Genomic DNA, 21,479 nt, shown 5'->3' on the forward strand with positions numbered 1-21,479 from the left:
TCGCCCACAAAACATACAGCCACTACACTTTACAGTATGTTCTGTGAAGCGCTTAGAGATGTTTAGAAGATGTAATAAGGCTCTATATCAAATGCAAGGGTTATTATAGATAATGTCGACCGTGAAAACTGCTTGATCTCGTACTGAACAGCAGAACCAGAGGACACGGCCTGCGATTGAAGGGGGGATAAACTCAGAACAAGTCGGCGTAAGGTAATAACATTCAGAGATGTGGGGAGGGGAAAGCTGGAAAGCGGGTTTGATTAAAACGGTGAGTTAAAGAGGCAAAAATAGCATCAGCTGAATTCCCATGTTCGTTATGAGGAATCTCATTAGGAAATACTGCAAATTAGGCGCCAGATAGCACCAGGCACTTTAAAAATAGTGCACTGCGCATTGTAACGTAGCCAGGCACCTCCTCTGCTCGGCTGGCTCGCTCTCGGAACCAAACGCCAACGGTTTGTTTTTTTTCGGGCCACTTTTTCCCCAGGAAGGCACAGTCCCTTTAAACATTCGATCACATACACACACACACACACACACCACACGCGTGCACAGTGAGCACGGTGCCAGCCAGCTATGGCCATATTTGAGGAGTGAGTGAGTGAGTGAGAGAGTGAGTGAGCTGGAGGGGGAGCAAGGCTGCTGCTTGTTCCCGGGAAAGTGTAGCTGCTGAACATTAACGACAGAAGGCGTAGCACGGCTCAGTATCCAGTGGGAGACAGACGATGCCAACCTCAGTAGGGGCAGGGGAGGGGGCGTTGCAATGTCACCCCTGTCTCCACCGCCAGCTCACAGACCGAACTGTGCGGCATGTCCCTCTGTGACCTCAGACGCCTGGTTAGTTGGGAAATGGACAGAACGCCGAACACAATGGTAGGTGAACCTTACAACGATTTAGGAGGGGTTGTAAGGGTGGGGGGGGGGGGGCGGGGAGGAGTGATTTCACCTTAGACCCCGGGCTTAGGAGAGATTCTTTAATAAAATCAGATGTCGCTGGGAACGCTCAGCAGGTCAGGCAGCATCTATGGAGAGAGGATAGTGGGTTAACCTTTCAGGTCGATGACCTTTCCTCAGAACGGAATCCGATTCTGTGCGGAGGAGAAATTTCTCTCAAAAGGTTAACAGCCTCCCTGCGCGTAAGATTACTGTCCATAAAAATCCGTGCATCCAGTTTCTGATCAGAAGTGACGGACTTAATAACAAATCAATACGCTGTAATGAAACTCTGTTTGGAACCGCCTGCAAAAGTAACCTGGCCCTTTGAGGCCACAGAACTCCTGCCGTTGGGGGTGAAGATTGGAAACTGTGCATGAGGAACCGTCAAGGATTTGAGCTCATGCTCCAGACCGGCATCCAGTACAGTGCTGGGGGAACGTAGTATTGTGGGAGGTGATGGCCTTCGGCCGAGCTGAGCAGCCCATTTGCGTGGCTGTTAAAGATGATGCGCAGTCCTGTAGCTCAGTGGTTGGAGCGCTCGGCTTGCAAGCAAGAGACCTGGGTTCAATTCCCGGCAGAGGGCGAAATGTTGGGCAAGTTTCTTTACTCCACATGCCTCCGTTTACCTTACAGTGAGTAGGAACCCGGTTGTTGATCAATTGGCAGATCGCCTTTTCCGGGCGGTAATCATTCTTTCAAAAAAAATTGGTCACTTCAAACCGCGACTGTTTGTGGAACACTGCTGTGTGCAATTGGCTGCCGCGTAACACCCACAAATATACAGTCAATTCACTTTACAGTGTATCCTGTGAAGCGCTTTGAGACGTCCGAAGATGTGATAAGGCGCTATATCAAACGCAAGGATTTTCTCTCTCCCAATGGCTTGGTCAGCAATCTCTCAGATAAAAGTGGTCACTTCATGTGGGACATTGTCAATAATAAATATAATCCTTGCATTTTAATAATAATCCTTACATTATTATTAAATTACGACTCAAAGCTCCTTACGGGATACCCTGTAAAGTGTGGTGACTTTGTGCTTTGCTCAAGGGATACACTGGAGCGACTCTGCCGTGCGTTGGTGAATCTGCCGCGTGTCAGAACTTTCAACTCCGTGTTTGTGTATTTTGGGGTTTGTCATTTTTGATGCTAAATCCACGGGATTTTTTTTTGGTGTTGTTTTGTTTGTTTGCTGTTTTCTGCTGTTGCATTTTGGAGCAATCAGGCTGGTAGACTCCCTCACTGTGTGTGACCCTGCGAGCTGTGTGTGAGTGTGGGGGTGGGGGGCAGTGTTAGCTTCGCATTTGCAAGCAGGCGTTGATTGATGACACAGTGAGCTGAATGCTGCCGCTGCTGAGAATCAGGAGGCCAGCCTGCTCGATGCTGTGGACTCGGTGTGTTTAGCAGCGAGCTGGCTTAGGAAACGACACTGGGCTAGACCGATGGGGACGGAGGTGCCGCGTGGAGCTGCGGTCTGACTTGCGGGGGATGGAGAGGCCGGAGAGCACCTGGCCGGTGAAGGGGAAGTGTCCGAGCGCGGTGGGCTGGCTGGGGTCCGACCGGGAAGAGCAGCCGGCAGGACCTGGAGGAGGCCTGGGTTGACCACGGAAGCTGTATGGCAGCCAGGTTATTGCAATCGGTTATGAAGCGCATTTGTCTCTGTGCTGCCTCTCTGTCAGTACGTGTGCTTTCTCTCTCTCTCTCTCTCTCTCACTCCATCGTTTGCTGCAGTGCAATACCTGCCATCCATTCATCTGCACTAAACCAAGGCAGAATATCTGCATTGCACACATACACACACTCTCCCTCCCCATTGCATCTCAGTAATCAGCAACGTCCTTATAAAATCAAGCTGCCTTTCAGAATCTGCTGTTAGATTGTGAGCAGGCGAGTGTGTTGCACAATTTAATTATTGTACTGATTTTATACAGCAATTTGCAGTTGTCCATTGTCTATTTCAAGTCAAGGAACCCCACCCTCCCTCTTACCCTCTCTTCCCCCACCACCACCTCCACCGCCCTCCATGCCCCTGCGCTGTAATTATTTTGAAATGGGTTAAAAAAAAGAGAAAATGACTACTCATTTGCAGCCTGTGGCGCAGTTGATAGCGCTCTCGCCTCTGAGTCAGAAGGCTGTGGTTTCGAGCCCCACGTCAGGACTTGGAATCACATCGTCTAAGCTGACACTCCAATGCGGCACTGGGGGGGTGTTGCATTGTCGGAGATGCCGTCCTTTGGATGAGACATAAAGCCGAGGTCCCGTCTGCCTGTCAGGTGGATGTTAAAGATCGCATGCTGCTGTTTGAAAAGAGAAGGGTGTTTCTCCCGGCCAACAATCCCCCAATTAAAATTGGTCACTGACTTCATTGCTATTTGTAGGGCATTGCTGTGTGCAACTAACTGCTGCATTTTGCCCACAAAATACATAGTATATCATGTGAAGTGCTTTGAGACGTCTCGACGATGTGATAATGTGCTATAAATCCAAGTTGTTGTTGTGTATCAATGCAAAGATTATTACTATTATTATCACTCATTGCCTTGCTTTTCTTTTTAAAAAAATACCAAAGGGGTTGAAACTGTTTTTCCCAGACAAATTTTGTCTGCTATCTAAGGAATAATGTTAAAATTTGTGTTGAAATGCTACCCCCCTCCCAACGTCTGAATAAACATGGCTGAAAGTGAAGGCTGCCATCTTGGATTTGCGGCAAGTGGCAATGCCAATCGGTGAATAAACCAAGAGATGGCGCTTTCCACACTCTCCGTTTCAGTTTCAAGTGTCAACCAATTTCACTTCTGATGAAATCCTAACCCGACTCTCTCTTTCAGGTGCTGAATCAGGGCATTTCCAACCTACCTACGCATCATTTCTCCTGTGTACAATGGAACGTCCTTACCTAATGTCTCCCTTGTATTTCAGAGCCAGGACTGGAGTAAACATGACGAGAGGTTGCTGCAGGCCGTGGAGAACAATGACTCTGAGAAAGTGGGCTCCCTCCTCACCAAGAGGAGTCTCTTTGCTGCCAAGCAGGACTCTGATGGGAGATCAGCGTGAGTCACTTTATTTCGCTCAGCAAAGTTAAGGCTGTTTAACGATGAAAAGAAATCTCAGAGAGAGCGAACCGTATGGAGGGTGTAGAAGGGTTTAGATGGGACTGAGGATGTAATCCCAGAACCATGCTATCAGGGTATGGTGGCGGGGGGGGGCGGTGGAGGGCAAGTAAATGGGACTGAAATGATTAATATACCCACTCCTGACATGGTGGTGAATGGCCTGCTTCTGGGATGTGAGTTATCACCAATACAGCAGAACATGGGGGCAGAGGTTCAGGGTTGCAAAGGGAATTTCAGGACAGGCTTCAGGATGCATTTCTTTACCAGAGGGCAATTAACAACCGGAACAGAATTGCCAGGAAGGGAGTCATTTAAGAAATGGCTTTGATGCTGTGATGGGAGGAGGAGAGGGTTGTTATGGTTGGAAGGATGGGATCAGGAGAGCTGAGGAGCCTTCTTCATCCCAATCTTGTGACCTTGTGTGAATATTGCAGGGTTTATGTATAACAGGTTCAAGAGTGGTGGCGTGGAATTTACAATACGTTAGTTTGTGGAGCATTACCATGTGCAAACTGGCTGAAGTATCTGCAAATACACAGTCAGTCATTTTGTTTTTGCCTCTGAAGTGTTTTGATGTCATAGACTTCGTATCAAGTGTAAAATCGTTCTTATTTATTATTCTAATTATTACTGCCTCTAACCCTTAATTCATTATCAGTCTTAATTCAAGCGTTCTGGGATGCTTCCCTGCAATGAGTGGCGCTATCTAAATGCAAGTTGTTAACCTGGAGGCTCTTTCCAACATCCACTGTTTTCTATTTAGCCACCTATTCCAGTCTGACTCTCTCTGTCTGCCCTGCAGATATCATCTGGCAGCCATGAAGGGGTACGTGGATTGCCTGGAGGTTATTCTATCTCATGGAGTGGATGTCAGTGCAATGGACAGCTCAGGTAAAGCTTTCTCAGCTAATAAACCAAAGCGTTTTCTCGAACAAACTTGATTTCCACTCAGGGCGGAACGAATCCCAGAATCTCCCTTCGTCTCAGTCTTTTCAGTGCCTTGGGACGTCCTCCTGACGTGAAAGGCGCTATACATATGTAATTTTGTTGTTGTTAAGATTAGTGTCTTACACTGTAAGAAGATTACCGAAAAGAGCCTCAAATTCAGTCCTACTTCGGAAACCGATTTTCTACACTTTTCTTGCCCTGAGTGAGATTGCCCCTTTAGCCCTGTAAAAACATTTTTATCTTCAAATGTAAGGTTGTGCAGAATTGTGGAAAATTCTTAAAACCAGCTGTAATTTGGAATCTTTTTCTGTTTCTACGGACCGCAGAAAACCGCTCTCCAAATTAAGTCAGAACTTGAGAATTTCCTGCTAATTGGTCACCCACCCCGCAGCTGTTTGTGGTACGTTGCTGTGCACAACAACTGGCTGCCGTGTTTCTCCCACGAAGTACACAGTCACTGTACTTTACAGTGTATCCTGTGAAGCGCTTTGAGACGTTTCGACGATGTGATGAGACGCTGCATCGAATTCAAGGATTGTAATTAATATTATTCTTAAACCCATTCACTTTCCTTTTTTCCCTTTAGGAATGAATGCGTTACACCTGGCAGCGAGGTATGGACACCACCAGTGTGTGAAGAGACTTCTCCAGGTAATCATTCCTCAGGGAATAGACCCAAATTTACACTCAACACTACAGAGCTGGATACAGGACAGCGAGCACATGACTGAAGTTTGCCTGCAATCAGCCTGCCATACAGCCTATTGCTCGGGATTGCTCAAAAGTTATTTCTGGGCCGTGGAGTGTGGATTTTGCCCCTCTTCAGCTGGCCAGAGAATAATAACAATAATAATAATTATAGGGAGGAGGGAGGTGACCGTAGACACGGTTGAAGAGGAAGGTCTTCAGGCGTGACCTCGAGATGGGGAAGGATGGGGCAAGGCGGAGGGATAGAGGAAGAGTGTTTTAACAGAAATGCACCATTTCTCTCACGTCCTCATCCCCCAGGAAAGATGCCCAGTAAATACAATGGACAGTTATGGGAGGACTGCTCTACATTATGCAGGTCAGTGCCTTATGACTATGCAAACTATGCAAACCCCCTGCTTGTCGACCTTCCCACTCCTCCCTCCACAGGCTGCAAATAATCCAGAACTCTGCAGCCCGTGTCTTCTCCCGCCCCAAACTCCGTGACCCCATCTCCCCAACCCTCGCCCGACTCCACTGGCTCCCTATCCTTCAGAGGATCCAGTTCAAGATCCTGGTCCTCACCTACGAAGCCCTCCATGGCCTCGCCCCACCCTACCTCTGCGACCTCCTAACCCCCTACCAACCCGCCTGCTCCCTCCGCTCGGTCGGCTCCGGCCTGCTTCACGTCCCCGATCCACCCGCCCCACCATTGATCACTCCGCCTCACTCCCTCCTTAGCCTCCTTCAAGTCCCGCCTCAAAATCCTCCTTTTCGACCATGCCATCGGTCACCCGCCTACCCCTCGCTTCTCCCCCCCCCGACCCCAGCTCGAGTCTAAAATGCTGTACACTTAGGATGTCCTCCTGATGTGAAAGGCGCTATACAAATGTAATATTGTTGTTGTTGTTGTGGGCCAACTCTTTCCAATTATCCATCTTTCTCTTTCAACAGCAACAGCTTGCATTCATATAGCACCCTTTGCATGGGGTAGCATCCTGGAGCGCTTGACAGTGGTGGAGTCTGACCCTAAGCACGATCAAAAAGGAAGGTCTTTAGGTGGTGATGTTTCTGTTTCACACTCAAAGATATCCCACCTTTTAGTTTTGATGCAAAAAAAATTTTTTTTCTTGGCTTGCAAGTGAAAAAATAACCCACAACTGAGCGTAAACGTGTGTCTGTCATGTCTCTGCTCGTTGTAGAGTTGGGGCTTTAGCTCTAGGGTTACACCAGCTCCTGTTTGGCCCCTAGTGGCCTGATTGAGAGTGACATTAATGGAAGTCAAAGAGTAAAGTGCTCTGGGTGGTATCTCAGGTAGAGTTGGTACATTAGTCAGTCTGGACCTTGGAAATGTTTCTCAATTGCACTCTCTATGCTCTGTCTTTCTCTCCAGCTGCAAGTGGGAGCCTGTGCTGTGTACAGACAATCTGTGATTTCAAGGGCTCTTTGAATGTCTACGATGAGGTAAGATGTCCATTCCTATCCTCCTACTGAAGGCATTGCCTCCGGGTCTCTCATCCAAGTGACCATTCTTTACATGAGGTAGCCACGAGGGGTTGTTAGACCATGCCGCTTATCAGAGTTAAACCAGAACCTTTTCTCACCCAATTTCCACACACAATGCATTTCTCAGGAACGCGTCCAACATTTTACCCTTGTTTTAACTCTTAAGACCAGGTGTCAGAAAGGCTCAGTCGGCCACGCACTCTCTCTCTTTCATCTCTGGGTCAGAAGGAATTTGGTTCAAGCTCCACATCAGGATTTTGAGCGCACAGTGCGGGCCAACACTCAGTGCTGGGTGAGCACTGCATTATTCGCAGGTGCTGTCCTTCAGGTGACTGAGGTCCTGTCTACTTATTCAAGAGGATGTTAAAGATCAGGTGATTCTATTCGAAAAGAGGAGTGATTTTCGCCTGGTGTCCAGGCTAACGATTCATGGCTGTTGGTGGGACATTGCTGTGCAAATTGGTTACTGTGTCCACCTGCAAATACACAGTTACCAGACGTAATTATTGTGAAGTGCTTTGAGTTGTTTTGACATTCTGGGCGTTATATCAATTGCAAGTGTTATTATTATTATTATGTTGTTATTACAGTTTAAATCACTCTGTAGAGGTAAATTTTTAAATGTTTTTCAGTGAGGGTCAACCATACCAACAACACTGCCATGTTACATATGAATATATGTTACTTTTCTTAATATATTTGAGCTTCCTAAAATAGCTACTTTTTGCAGGAGGATATCTTGTCCACAAGACATTCTGTCAAGAGATGTTTGAATTTTAACAGTCCCATTATTGTAATATTTATTATTATATTAATTATCATTATTATTATTGTCAGATTGACAATGGATCAGTGAACTATCTCCCCATCTTGCCTCACAGGATGGATGTTCCCCACTCATTCTGGCAGCACAGATGAGTAACCACGAGATCTGCAGGTGGCTGATTGTAAGAGGAGCCGATGTGAACACCAGGGACAAACAGGGCAGGTGAGGAGCTTGCAATCTGGGCAGGCAGGCAGGCAACTGATAGTCAACAGGAAGGAAAGCACAACACAATACATTTTGCCCAGAAAGTATAGAGTCAATTCACTGAACAGTATTTTCAGTGAAGCACTTTGAGACGTCTCCACGACGTGATAAGGCGCTATATCAAATGCAAGGATTATTATTATTATCTGTCTTTAATTTGCCTCAATAAGGTTAGCTCTGAGATATCTCTTTTTGAAGCTCAGCTCCTATTAACTCTGCAAGCCAAAGCCCAGTCGGGTAGGTTGGTCCTAGCTGGACAAGCAACGGGAAGCTTGCCAGACAGTGCTCTCAATGGCAAGACTTCGCTCTTGCCCAAACTGTGTCTAATACCCCCTGTAGTTTAGCTGCTTTGGTAATGTAACCCAGTGACCTGCTTGCATTACATTTGAACAGCACCTTTCATATTGGGTGGATATCTACCTGAGCTGGGTTTGGGAGCTGAAGGCAATGGGGAAGGGAAAGCCTGGTCAATAAAAGAGGTACATCTTGAAAAAACTGTATTTTTTTTTGCTTCATGTGGAAACTATCACCCTTAGGAGTATCCAAACCAAACTGAGAATTCCACATATGTATGTAATCTACCCACGGAAATTTCCTCGTGTCTGGAATGGAATCCGCACTTTCTCCCTGTTTACCTAATCCTGGAGAGTGTTAGCCTAAGTCTTGGGCACTCCAAAATTTGGGTTAGGGTACTGCTGGAGTTTAACCTGCTAAAATCACATAGCTCGTCTGGCAAGCTTCCTGCTGCTTGTCCAGCTAGGATCACCAGAGCTTTGGTTGATAGGGTTAGCAGGAGCTGACTGGGAAGAATCCCTGCTTATGATCTCCAAATCCGCCCTTCCAAATCCTACCAATGAACCCAGCTGGCTGGTCAGGCATCAGCAAGGCCCTGGGGTACTGTGGACCTGCGTGGGTCAGGAATTGGACTATTGAGAGCGTAACATAAAAGGGTTAACTTAACTCCGACAATCCGTAAGCCAAGTATACACAAACTGACTTGCTGTCCAATCTGTTTCCTACGTCCAGAACAGCTTTGATGTTGGCGTGCGAGAACGACAGTGTGGAGACAGTGGAGGTTCTGGTGAGGAGCAGGGCTAACGTTGGCCTTGTCGATGCTCTGGGGCATGATGCTGTGCATTACAGCATGGTCACCGGCAACACAGAGATTCTTCATCTCCTTCACATGGGTCCCCACAGGCGCTACTGGAGTAAAAGTAAGTGGCCTTCCTTCCATCCCAATCTCCTTTGTACCGTATTACTTTTTTTAAATCATAGAATCATAAAATCTTACAGCACAGAAGGATACCATTTGGCCCAATGTGCCTGTGCTGGCTCTTTAAAAGAGCTACCAACTAGTCCGACTCCTGGACCCTTACCCAATAGTCCTGCAATTTGTTCCTTTTTAAGTATCTATCAATTCCTTTTTGGAAGCTATTATCGAATCTGCTTCCACCACCCTTTCAGGCAGTACAATCCAGACTAGCATCAAAAGAATTATTTTAGGATCCACTATTGACTCCCTAGGTGGAAGCAGAAAGTGTTGATTCTTTCAGAAGCAAATGAGATAGATTTCTTTTAGGAAATAATATCTCGGGATACAGGATACAGTTTGGGACATGACATGTCCATGCGACTGCCAGGATGGTGGAAGGCAAACTGGATGGACCTTGGTCTTCTTTTGTCGAGCAATCCTTATGTTCATATGAATTTAATTGATGCTACAAAGTATATTGTAGCTTTCAAGAAAGAAGCGGGCAGGCATATGAAAGAGAGTGGCTTGTAAGGGTGTGGGGATAAGGTGGACGGTGGGACTGAATCGATCTCCTTGCTCTGTGAGCCGATGCGGACTCGATGGGCGGAATGGCCTCTTCTGCGCTGCAGATTTCTGTGTTTCTATGAATTCATGGTCAATTCAAAATTCATTAATTGACACTAATTACTCATTATTAACAATTAATTGATATTAATTAAGCAACAACTAATCAATTAATCGTTAATTATTAATGATTAATTAATAATTCACGCTGGTTAGCCATTAATGATTGACTAGTAATTAATTATTAATCAATATTTAATTAATAAATTAGTTGACGTCTTATTTCTCTTGTTTAGGTTCACATCCCTCATTGTCCTGTATAGCAATATTCATTTTCACTTCTGATTCATTTATATCTTGTAATGTGCTTCGAGAAGGTTAACTTTAGAGTATTTTTGTGTCTCATTTGGTAGCGCATTCACTTCCGAGTTAGAAGGTTGTGGGTTCAAGTCCCACATTCAGGATTTCAAACTCATGGTCTATGCTGACACTCCAGTACAGGGCTGGGGGAGCTCTGCATTGGTGGTGGTGCTGTACTTTGGATGAGATGTTAAACCGAGGTCCCGTTTGCCAGTTCAGGTGGACTTCAAAGCTCCCATATTTCAAAAGAAAAAGAGAAAGGAATTTCCCCCCGTGTCCTGGCCAGCAATCCCCCAGTTAACATTGATATTTGTTTCATGGCTGTTTGTGGGATACCGTTGTGTGCAAATTCGCTGCAGGGTTCACCTAAAAATACACAGTGTACACTTTACAGTAAATCCTGTGAAGCTCCTCCTACTATATCAAAAGCAAGCATTATAAAAGGACCAGAAGCTATAGACACGGGTCTCTTTTAATCGAGAGACTTGGGTTCGATTCCCGGCAGGGCGAAACCTTGGGCAAGTTTCCTTAGTCCACATGCCTGATAATGATCCCTCAAGAAAAAAAAATAATAATTTGGTCACTCAATCCACAACTGTTTGCGGGACACTACTGTGCACAATTGGCCACTGCGTTTTGCCCACAAATATACAATTAATTCACTTTACAGTATATTCTGTGAAGCGCTTTGAGACGTCTGAAAGACACAAAAAGCACTACATCAAAAATGCAAGTATTATTATTTATTATATGTATAATGCCAAGTTGTGTGCCAATTGAGAATTCCATATATGTATGTAATCTACCCATGGAGATGAGGTGCTGGGCAATGATTCCCTCTGTTAGCCAACACATTGTGAAAGGACACAATTTGCAGGCAGGTGAATTTTTCCTGTGTGAAAGCTTCAGCCCAACATGAGTGACATGTATCTCCTTTGGTTTCTCGAACCACAAGATGGTAGAGGTTCCGCTTGAAGAATTAAAGGAAACTTCTTTGACATAATCTGGGCAGACTGGATGCCACTAGTTGCGGAGCCTTATTATTGTTCAATGCTTCCTCCATTGCCAAGCTCCGCTGTGCACATCCTCATTCAGAAGAAGAACTCAGTCAGTGGCTACGGGTACAACCTTATGTCTCTCCCACCCCGTGTGCTACAGGCTGCTGGAAGAACAGTTCAAACACAGTGTAAAATATTGTAGCTTGTACGTGACTTACATCCTTTTCCCTTTACTCCTTAGCAGAGCTGGAGTTAGCTGGAAAACAGCAACAGGTAAAGAGCCATGTTTTTGGTTAATACTAACTGATGTTGAACTCTCCCTGTCCACCTCCAAGCAACATACAACAAACTACATTTGGAAATGGCCTTTCATGTCAGGAGGACATCCCAAGGCACTGGACAGTCAAGGATTTGGACCCAAGCTGCGGGTTGACATCAGTGGGGTGTGGAGGACAGGGAGGGTAGGGGTAGGAGGGTGAATGAAAGCGGGGTCAAAGAGGAGAGTCTTGAGACAGGCCTTAAAGGAGACAAGGGAGGGAGCGAGGCGAAGGCACTGTGGGATGGAGTTCCAAAGAGTGGGCGCAGAGAAGCCTGTCCGCCAATGGTGCGGCAGACAGGTCGGGGGACATGGAGAGGCTGTGTCATACGTCACTTTACACAGACATTTAACAATCTACGATGTTCTGTTGTAAATGCTGTACCGTTGTTCTAAGAGTCTCCTTGTCCTTCTATTCTCCAGATGATGGCAAAAGAGAAGAGCCTGACACCCCGAAAGAGGAGAGCTCCCCCACCACCCAGCTCCCTGTCCACCCAGGTAACTGACCCTTTCACTGATACATCGCAGAGCTTCCATGGTAAAAGGTGGTGAGAACTTTGTGGATAATAATAATAATCCTTTTGATATAGTGCCTATCACATCTTTGAGACGTCTCAAAGTGCTTCACAGAATATACGGTAAAGTGAATTAACTGTATATTTTGTGGGGCGAAAACACTGCAGCCAATTGCAGCAGTGTCCCACAAACAGTCGCGGATTGAGTGACCAAATTATTATTATTTTTTAGTTATTTATTTTTGGAGGAGGAAGAGAGGCCTGATATAAAGATTGCATGCCTGAAATTCCATCTAGTCTTTGCCTGTGAGATTTCTTTTTGGGGGGGCAGCCGGGCGTCTCAGCCTTGATGTCTCATCCAAGGCTAGCATCTCCGATAATGCAACACAGTTCTACTCCCCAGTACTGCACTGGAGTATTGGGCTAGACAGTGAACTCTGGCCTTAATGTGGGACTTGAAGCAACAATCTTTTCACTCAGAGGCGAGATTGCTACCAACTGAGACAAGTAAAGAAACTGCTCTGGTGAGGTGGTCTGTTGCAGGCTTTGAAACTGACGTGTTATTTTCCTATCCTGTGAATTTCAGAGTCCCTCACAATCGTCTGAAATCCTCTCCACCAGTGAATCAACAAGCCCGTCCTACTCTTCAACAGAAACACTTACCCCAAAGGTCAGTGCATCCCAGTCGGTCAATCCTACTTGCAAATGCAGTAAACACAAAGTAAAGGCGATTTGGCCCAACAAGCTCCATATCTTTCTCAACCCACGTATAAGCACTCTCTCATGGACTTTACCCAATCTTTATCCTTCCTCTCCACACTTCATTCCGTTCTCAGTGGTGATGTCCGTTAAGCCAAGCCTGCGGCATTATATTTGCTCAATTACTACAATGGAGACTGGTATCTAGAGGAGGGGCATGTGGTAGGAGGGGTGTTGTTGGTGGCACATTTTCCAATGTAATGAGTATCGACTGCATGGCTAAATTGACCCCAGTAGAGGTTGTTGCCAATGTTTCCTAATGAAAGACGTGAGTCGCACTGTGCATTGCTGATTGCTGTTAGCACACCAGCTGTTCCAAACAGGCAGGAAAGTCTCCTTTGAACCTATAGTTCCAAAGGGCACATGTTGGTCATTTCATTGATGTCCTGATTATACCACATCAGGTGTTGTTGCGTTGGGAACACTTTCAACATTGCCATTGAGCTAAAAAGGCAGAGTTTAAGCTATTGGACAGCCTTGATGAGAGATGTCCTTAGAGGAGGAACAGATAGAAGTACAGATAGATTGGCAGATTCTAAATGGGATTGAGAAGATAAATCTAGATCAACTTTCAGACACAAATAGGCAGCAGGATAAGGCACGTTCATGTTTGTTTGTGAAGAACAAGTTTAGGACAGGGACCAGGTAATGTCTAGTAAACCTTTATACTGTACCTGAAATGTTCAATGAGTAAGTTCTTTGTGTCTGTGTGGATCGCTTCACAGGAGGATCAGAAACTGAGCAACGAGATCTTCCTTCTGCAGCAGGAGCGAGACCATCTGCTCCACACCATTAGTAACCTGGAGCAACTTGTAGATAAATGCCAGCGAGAGGTAACGCCCATTTATCGCCTTATTCCATCTAAAACATCGAAACCTTTCGAAGCTCATTGCTGTGCGCAATTGGCTGCCGCGTTTGCCCACAAATATACAGTCAATTCACTTTACAGTGTACTCTGTGAAGCGCTTTGGGACGTCCTCCCGACGTGAAAAGCGCTATATCAAATGCAAGGATTATTATTATTATTATATCATGTCAAGTCTAATGATGGTTCTTGTTGGGAAATGTGGCAGCTATTTTATACACATTAAAACTCCCACTAACAGTTGGGAAGTAGGTGACTGAGTAAGTTGGCCAATTGTCTTTTCTTGTCCTGTACGTTGCTATGATTAGACATTTGAGATCTTTTTCCTTCCAGAAAGTGCTGATGGCCAAAGACGGTGCCGTCAAGAAATTGGAGCGACAGGTACTGTCTCACTTTCATTCTATTTAAATGACACTCAAAGGGATTGTACAATAATGGGATTGCTTCTGTCCTTAAATATCACCTGGGATCTGGGTGATTTTTTTCCCCCCATTCCGTTTCCCCCCTTCCTGCCTTGAGAGGATTTTGATCCTTTTTGAGTTCTGCTGGGGTCTGCTGCCCTAGGACCGCTCCAATTGCCACCGCACAATTACAAACTACTTTCAAGCTATTTCTGGACAGACAACAACAACAACAAATTAAATTTGTATAGCGTCTGTCCGGTGGGGAGGATGTCCCAAAGCACTGGTCAGTCAGGGATTTGGACTCGAGCTGGAGGCCAGCATCAGGGGTGGTGGACGGCAGGGAGGGTAGGGGTAGGAGAGCGGCTGAAGAGGAGGGTCTTGAGACATGTTTTGAAGGATCCAAGGGAGGGAGCAAAATGAAGTGACTGTGGGATGGAGTTCCGAAGGAGGGGGGCAAAGGAGTTGAAGGCCTGACCGCCAATGGTGGGGCTGGCCGGGCAGGAAAGGTGGAGCAGGCCGGAGCCATATAAGAAAAAATTGACAAGATTTTTGCATCTTGTTTGGGGTAACTGTAGTATGGTGCTTAATGAGGGCAGGGGTTCTCCCCGTTTGGCTCCGGTTAACCCAGGCCACAAATTCCATCCCACTCTTCTTAATAATGTTTCCAACTAATGGGACAATCACCAGGTTCCTGAATTCATGATGTTCCTGTAACGGGTGTGATTCTCTGATGGGTAATAAATAGATACACTGAGGGAGAACGGGGTTTCTTTTCCATAAACTCACCACCAAACTCTGTAAATGGACAGTCTATCAGGCAGTAACCTCACCCTCGCTCCCACCCCCACACTTACCCTCACCGTGGCTTGTATGTGTTTCCTCTAAGTGCTTTTGTTTTGCAACTGAAACAGATACAGGACCTTTTGACCAAACTAACTGAGAAGGAACAAGAAAATCACGAGGTGGTGAAAGAGATTGAATTGCTGAGAGACCGCGTGGCTTCCTATGAGGTGAATGATTTTTGTTCAACAGTGGAGCGCTTTGAGATGTGTTGACGCGATAAGGCACCAGATCAGAAGCAGGGATTATTTAATGCAACGAGTAAATGGGAACGCTAGGCCTTTGAATGTATCTGGCTGCAAGTGATGCAGGAAATGAACCACTTTGGGGGATACGGATCCACATTATAGAGGGAAAACTGAACCGCATTGAAGGAGAGAAGGCAAGGGATATGTCTGTATGTGACAACTTTTTCTAACATCAACAGGACAAGCAGCATGGCCTGAATGACGGTGAGGTGCTGGATGAGGAAGAGGTGCTCTTCGATTTCCCAGGTACGCTACTGTGTTGAGTGCAATGAGATATGAGGAAGTCCTGGCTCTTAACTAGGAAGCGGCTTGATGCTTGCAATGGGAAGATGGCAGGGTGGACTACTCTGCGAGGATGAGGTGGGTTCGAAGGGCCTCCTTCACCCGAATCCCTTCCCAGGGAATGCCCATCAACCCTTTGGAATGTTGCTCTGGAGACAGATTGGATCAGTGCAATGTTCCTGTGGGTCGATGGAACCACGAGCTGAGAGGTTGGCTGTGGAATTTCCCAACTTTTTGCTGGACATGGAATCTACAGTGCAGGGCTGCTAATTTGATTTCAAACTGAACCAACTACAATAGTTTGGCTGGAAAATCTTGATTCACTTCGGTGTTGTCTGCTACAAGACTGAATTATCCTGACTTATTGATCACTGATTCATTGCCCTTTAATCAGAAGCCACACTCGTCTCATCCCACTCAGTTGAATTGGTCTGTGTATGATTCAGGGACTGAAAATCTGATTTTGAAGAAATCTCTTCCTCACCCCCGGGAAGAATTGGTTGGGTCGTTGCAGAATCACGTGGACTCGCTCATCGAGGAAAACAAGGAACTGCAATGTAGACTCCAGGTAAAGAACTCTACTTATTCAGATCTTGGGCACTGGTTCCAGAGGCAGAAATATCAGGTTTGTGCCAAGGTTCTTGTGATGCAGTCATATCTCCAATACAGATTCTCCTGGCCAATAAGTCCCCAGAAAAAAGGCTTCACTGGACGGATGGAAAGATGGAAAACAACAACAACAGCAACAAGATTACATTTGTAGAGCGCCTTTCACGTCGGGAGGACATCTCAAGGCACTGGACAGAGTACAGCATTTCAGATCCGAGCCGGGGTCAGGGGCAGGAGGGGGGGAGAGGGGAAGGGGGATGGCCGATAGCATGGTTGAAGAGGAAGATCTTGAGGCGGGACTTGAAGGCGGCTAAGGAGGGGGCGAGGTGGAGTGACTGGGGAATGGAATTCCAGAGGTTGGGGGCAGATTGGCTGAAGGCTCGCCCACCAATGGTGGGGCGAGTGGGTTGGGGGACGTAGAGCAGGCCAGAGCCGGCTGAGCGGAGGGAATGGGCGGGTTGATAGGGGGTTAGGAGGTCACAGAGGTAGGGTGATGCGAGGCCATGGAGGGCATTGAATGTGAGGACCAGGATCTTGAATTGGATCCTCTGGAGGATAGGGAGCCAATGGAGTTGGGTGAGAGTGGGGCAGATGGGGTCACGGAGTTTGGTGCGGGAGAGGACACGGGCTGCAGTTATAATAATTATAAACCATTACAATATAAACAAGTTATAATAATAATATTAATCCTTACATTTGGATGTTGTACCTTATCAAGTCCTCCAAATGTCCCAAAGCATGTCACTGGATGTGAAGTGACTGTATATTTTGTAGGTGAACACGCAGCCAATTTATGCATAACAATGTCCCACAAACAGCCATTAACTGAATGACCAATTTAACTATAGAAGATTTTTGGTCAGGACATGAGGAGAAACTCCCTTCTCTTTTTGAGTAGTACCATAGTATCTCTAACATCCATCTGACGTAAGGGCATGATCTGGATCATGCAAGCCCTAACTTTAACCCTACAGAGCAAATTGTGACCTGTTAACTGTTGGCTTATTTATCAGTATTTAAGAACTGTGAATGCTTTATGATTCATTCCAGGAGATGGAATGTTTGCAGAAAGAATCGGACAAAGAGGACATTTCAGGAGGAGAGGATTTTATCCCAATTCTTCTTTACGACTCCTTGCGAGCCGAGTTTGAGAAACTGAAGGAAGAATGTGAACTGCTCAGGGATCAAGCCACGGTCCATGAGGAAGGGATGTCCTCTGAAACGCTAGTACCATTGGAAACATATGAACAACTGAAGGCTAGCCATGAACAAGAGGTTCTCAAGCTGCAGGAAGCTCTCAATGAGCTCAAGGCCAAGATGGACTTGGAAGTTGAAGGTTGCATCCAACCACATTTAGAGTCAGAATTGGCCAGTGTGGAAAAAAATACAGAGCAAGACATCCAGGACATGACTGAAAAACTCAATGAGGTTCAAGAGAGGTATGAGACAGCGATGAAGGAGGTAGAGCGTCTCAAGGAGCAGATTCATCTGGGAATTCTTTCAATGGAAGATCGGGAGATCTCACCAGGGTTAGATGGTTCCAAGGCAACTTATGAACACGAGACGGAGAGTGTCGAGATGAAACTTTTGGAAACACGTGAGGCTGAGGAACTAAAGGAAAACTGGTTGAAAGAACTGGAGGAACAAGTAAAAGAAATGGAGGAGAAATTGACTCATAGTATCTCTCTGGAAACATTCGAGGAACTGAGGACGTCACTCAACATTTCGCTGGAAGAGATTTCCAAAGAGAACGCCTTGCTAATGGAAAAATACACCGAGGCTCAGGATGAACTCAAGCAACTGAGAGCTGCAAACGAAGCAGAGGAAAGCCATCTTGGGAGTTGTGAAGAGGGGACCAAAGTGTCTCCTGAATTCACGGCAACAGCCGATGAACTGAAGGAAAAGTTGGAAAAGTTGACAAAAAGCTACAGTGAGTTGGAAGAGAGATTCAGAGTTCTTCAGGAGGAACATGAGACTAAAGAGAAAGAGCTGGGATCTCTGCAGGAGGAATTAACAGCCATGCACGTCCCGAAACACAAGCACGAAGAGGTGAAGCAGAAGCTGAGTAAATCACTGAGTGATGCTAACGAACAGCTCTTGGAAATCAAAGGAAAGCACAACACGATCCGACAGGAAGTAACAAGGCTGCAGAGTGAGGTAGAGGAGCAAAGGGTTCATTTTATGCCGCGAGATGAACACCTGAAGATGAAGGAGGCATTTGAGGCAATGAAGGGGACCGTGAGTCACCTTGAGAACCAGTTGGCCTCCAAACAGAAAGAGTATTCGCAACTACAGAGACAGGTGGAGACCACGAGAGAGCAAACCACTCTGAAAGACGAGCAGGAGAGCACCGTGACCTCACTGAAGGCCGAGGTGAACTCTCTGACCATCAAGTTGAATGACCTGACCAAGAAGCACGAGAGGACCTGCACCGAGGTGTTCCAGGTGCAGAGGGAGGCCTTGTTCATGAAAAGCCAGAAGCATTCTGCCGAAGACGAACTGGCTGCCACGCAGAAGCAGCTGCAGGACCTGAAGGCGGACTCGAAGAAAATCACTGAGCTGCATAAACACATCGAAGATTCAGCCGAGCTTGTGAAGGAGAAAGACAAGAAGGTACAGCACTGAGAGGAAAGTTGTGTTCGGCGAGCCGGGAGGAGGAGTGCAGGAGACGGCAGGAAATTTTAAAAACAAAATAAATAAATTTCACAGGGTGGGCAGAGAGGTGGCAGATGCAGTTTAGGGCGGAAGCAGTACACTTTGGGGGAAAAAGGACAAAGAAAGGGAGCATCTTCTAAGATGACCAAGTTCAGAATGGCTTTCAGGAACGGAGGGATCACATTATAAGCGCTCTGAGACACTACCCCACATGAAGGGCGCTATATAAATGCAAATTGTTGCTGTTGTATCTCAAACGGTGGAAGAGCAGGTAGCGAAAGCCATTAAAAAAACATGGCTAATTTGATTTTGAGGTTTTGTAAATAAAGACATTGACTACAAAATCAGGGAAGTAATGTCCAATTTAAATTTAGTTCTTAATTTGCAAACTGTTTCCTGCAGTTCTTAAACAATCTGCACAGCTCTAATCCCGGATACAGTAATAATCCTTCTCTGGTTGTGATTTTATTTTGCAGATCACTGAATTATCCAAAGAGGTGTTTCGACTAAAGGAAGCTTTGAATAGTCTGTCGGAGCGGTCGAATGCTGCTGCCCAGCGCGTCCAACCAGCCCCGTACAAAACACAGCCAAACTTGGAGTACTTAGAGAGTCAGATCAAAGCTCTACAGCATCAGCTTAAAGTAAGTGCAGGTCCATTTTGTTATAACACACTTTGCTATATCACTATAATGTTAATAATCGTTGCATTTGATATAGCGCCTTATCACGTCGTCGAGATGTCTCAAAACGCTTCACAGAATGTACTGCAAAGTGTAGTGACTGTGTGTTTTGTGGGCATTTTTGATAAGCATTAGTCTGCTTATAGCGTGGTCGCCCCATGAACCATGTGATAGATGTATGGTGCTGACTTTTTTGTAGCTTCCTGTGTATAGTGTACATGGACACGACGCACAGGAAGGGACAACAACACGGATCATTGCTTAGTTTTGCCTGGTGACTGTTTTTACTGCGCCTGCATTGTAAAGGGGGACAGTGTTTATTCGACCCAGATCACTATGTTATGAAGGAGATCAGTCTGAAGCAAGTTCAAGCTCGGTGAGCTTTCTTTAAGAGTTTAAAGACTTACAGGTAACAACAGGCTACAATTTTGATATTTCTTGGTGGAATTCACAAGAACAGATGATCATAAAAGGTTTAGACAAGGGAAGGTCCTTCGGTCCACATTACCCATCCTTCCAGAAATTCCCACTGAAACACTTTGTGATGTTTCGAGTTACAGACGCTAACTCAAATATAAAGATTATTATTGTGACCAGATGTTTCAGATAGAGACTAATTGATAGATTCATTTTCAATAGGCTTTGTACTGGAGAACGCGGGTCATTAAACAATACGGTCTAATAAAACTAATGCATTGTCCTTGACAGGAAGCAGAAAACCACCATAAAGCCATATTGTCGATCTATCGAACACATCTCCTGTATGCTATTCAGGTAAGGACCTAAACACAAGCTATGCATTTTGTTCCTTTATTCACTTTGGGATGTGAGCGACTCTGGCAGGGCCAGAAAGTATTGTCCTGACTTGATGGCAAACTAGGTCAATTCAGAGGACATTAAGAGTCACCATTAAGTGGCCCTGGAGTCGATGCCATCAAACCCACTTATTTGAACCCACAATGTTTGGGGATGCAAGTTCCCTAATTTGCAACTAAAATATGGAGGATAGAGGCCAATGGAAGGGTTTAGGCGTAATCATAAGAGATCTCTGGTATGGACTGGCTGGGAGCTCATCATAGACCTGTCCTTGGATCAGTTGTTCAGAAACATTGCTGTGCAAGATTGATGCAGGAGCAGAGTTTATGTGGAGGGAATTTAGTCATTTCAGCTGAGTAAATGTCCTTGTTCCTCTTTCAGGGTCGGATGGATGAAGATGTCCAACAAGTCTTACTACAGATCCTGAAACTGCACAAACGACAAGAGAAAGTCATTTGACCCTTTCCTTTTCTTAGTAAACTTTTTAATAACAAGGTGTACACGTCACATTGCTCCTGGCAACCAGCATCCTTGGCTGAAACTATCAAAGAATTTTTTAAAAAAACCTTTTATTGAAGAAACATCTGTGTGGAATGAGAATGGATTATAATATATAATGTATAATAATATATATATTATAGAAATGGATTTAGATGTTATTCCAGTCGCTTCACTCAGCAGATAAAGGATGGAGTGGGGTCCAGAGCCCAACACTTTGAGGCTTGTGTAAGAGGAAGCAACTGTGTGTTGGCATTTACAACTCACGAGGCAATAAAGTAAAAATACCTAAACATTTAACCTGTGTTGTCTGAGGATGGGAGTATAAGCTTGCAAACCAGCTTGTCAACTTAACATGGAAAGTTAGACAGAGAAAGTACCTATCCAGCCTGGCGTGTCTTAGTTGCCTGTGTTTTATTTAGAAATGGTCCTTTTTGTATTAATTCCATTTCCCACATGCCTCTCTCCCCACATGCCTCAATGTTTTTACTGCTCGGGCACTGATCTAATTCCCCTCTGAACAATTTTTTTGAGCTGGCCTCAGTAGCCAGTCGTGTTAATGTATTCCAAACCCAATCAACTCTCTGAGTGAAGA

The 21,479-nt window shown here is 45.6% G+C and overlaps 1 protein-coding gene across 3 annotated transcripts; it reads left to right on the plus strand.

Moving 5' to 3' along the window:
• The first annotated feature begins 748 nt into the window (after positions 1-748).
• Positions 749-21,151, plus strand: ankrd24 (ankyrin repeat domain 24). 3 transcript variants are annotated; one of them, XM_042342883.1, is made up of 20 exons: positions 749-876; positions 3,859-3,989; positions 4,855-4,943; positions 5,587-5,651; positions 6,009-6,066; positions 7,081-7,151; positions 8,075-8,181; positions 9,250-9,437; positions 11,639-11,670; positions 12,137-12,211; positions 12,815-12,898; positions 13,713-13,820; positions 14,186-14,233; positions 15,168-15,266; positions 15,524-15,590; positions 16,073-16,194; positions 17,286-18,848; positions 19,367-19,531; positions 20,279-20,344; positions 20,768-21,151. In XM_042342883.1, exons 1-20 carry the CDS (start codon positions 814-816, stop codon positions 20,843-20,845), a joined length of 3,279 nt encoding a protein of 1,092 aa, XP_042198817.1. In that variant the 5' UTR covers positions 749-813; the 3' UTR covers positions 20,846-21,151. The 3 variants fall into 3 exon arrangements, with proteins under 3 accessions (XP_042198817.1, XP_042198816.1, XP_042198818.1); XM_042342882.1 differs by lacking the exon at positions 749-876 and adding an exon at positions 2,517-2,617; XM_042342884.1 differs by lacking the exon at positions 749-876 and adding an exon at positions 2,517-2,617 and having other exon boundaries at positions 11,642-11,670.
• Positions 21,152-21,479: the final 328 nt, after the last annotated feature.

The sequence above is a fragment of the Callorhinchus milii genome, unplaced genomic scaffold (genome assembly GCF_018977255.1).
Source record: "Callorhinchus milii isolate IMCB2004 unplaced genomic scaffold, IMCB_Cmil_1.0 Scaffold21, whole genome shotgun sequence".
In the NCBI taxonomy this organism is placed as follows: Eukaryota; Metazoa; Chordata; class Chondrichthyes; order Chimaeriformes; family Callorhinchidae; genus Callorhinchus; species Callorhinchus milii.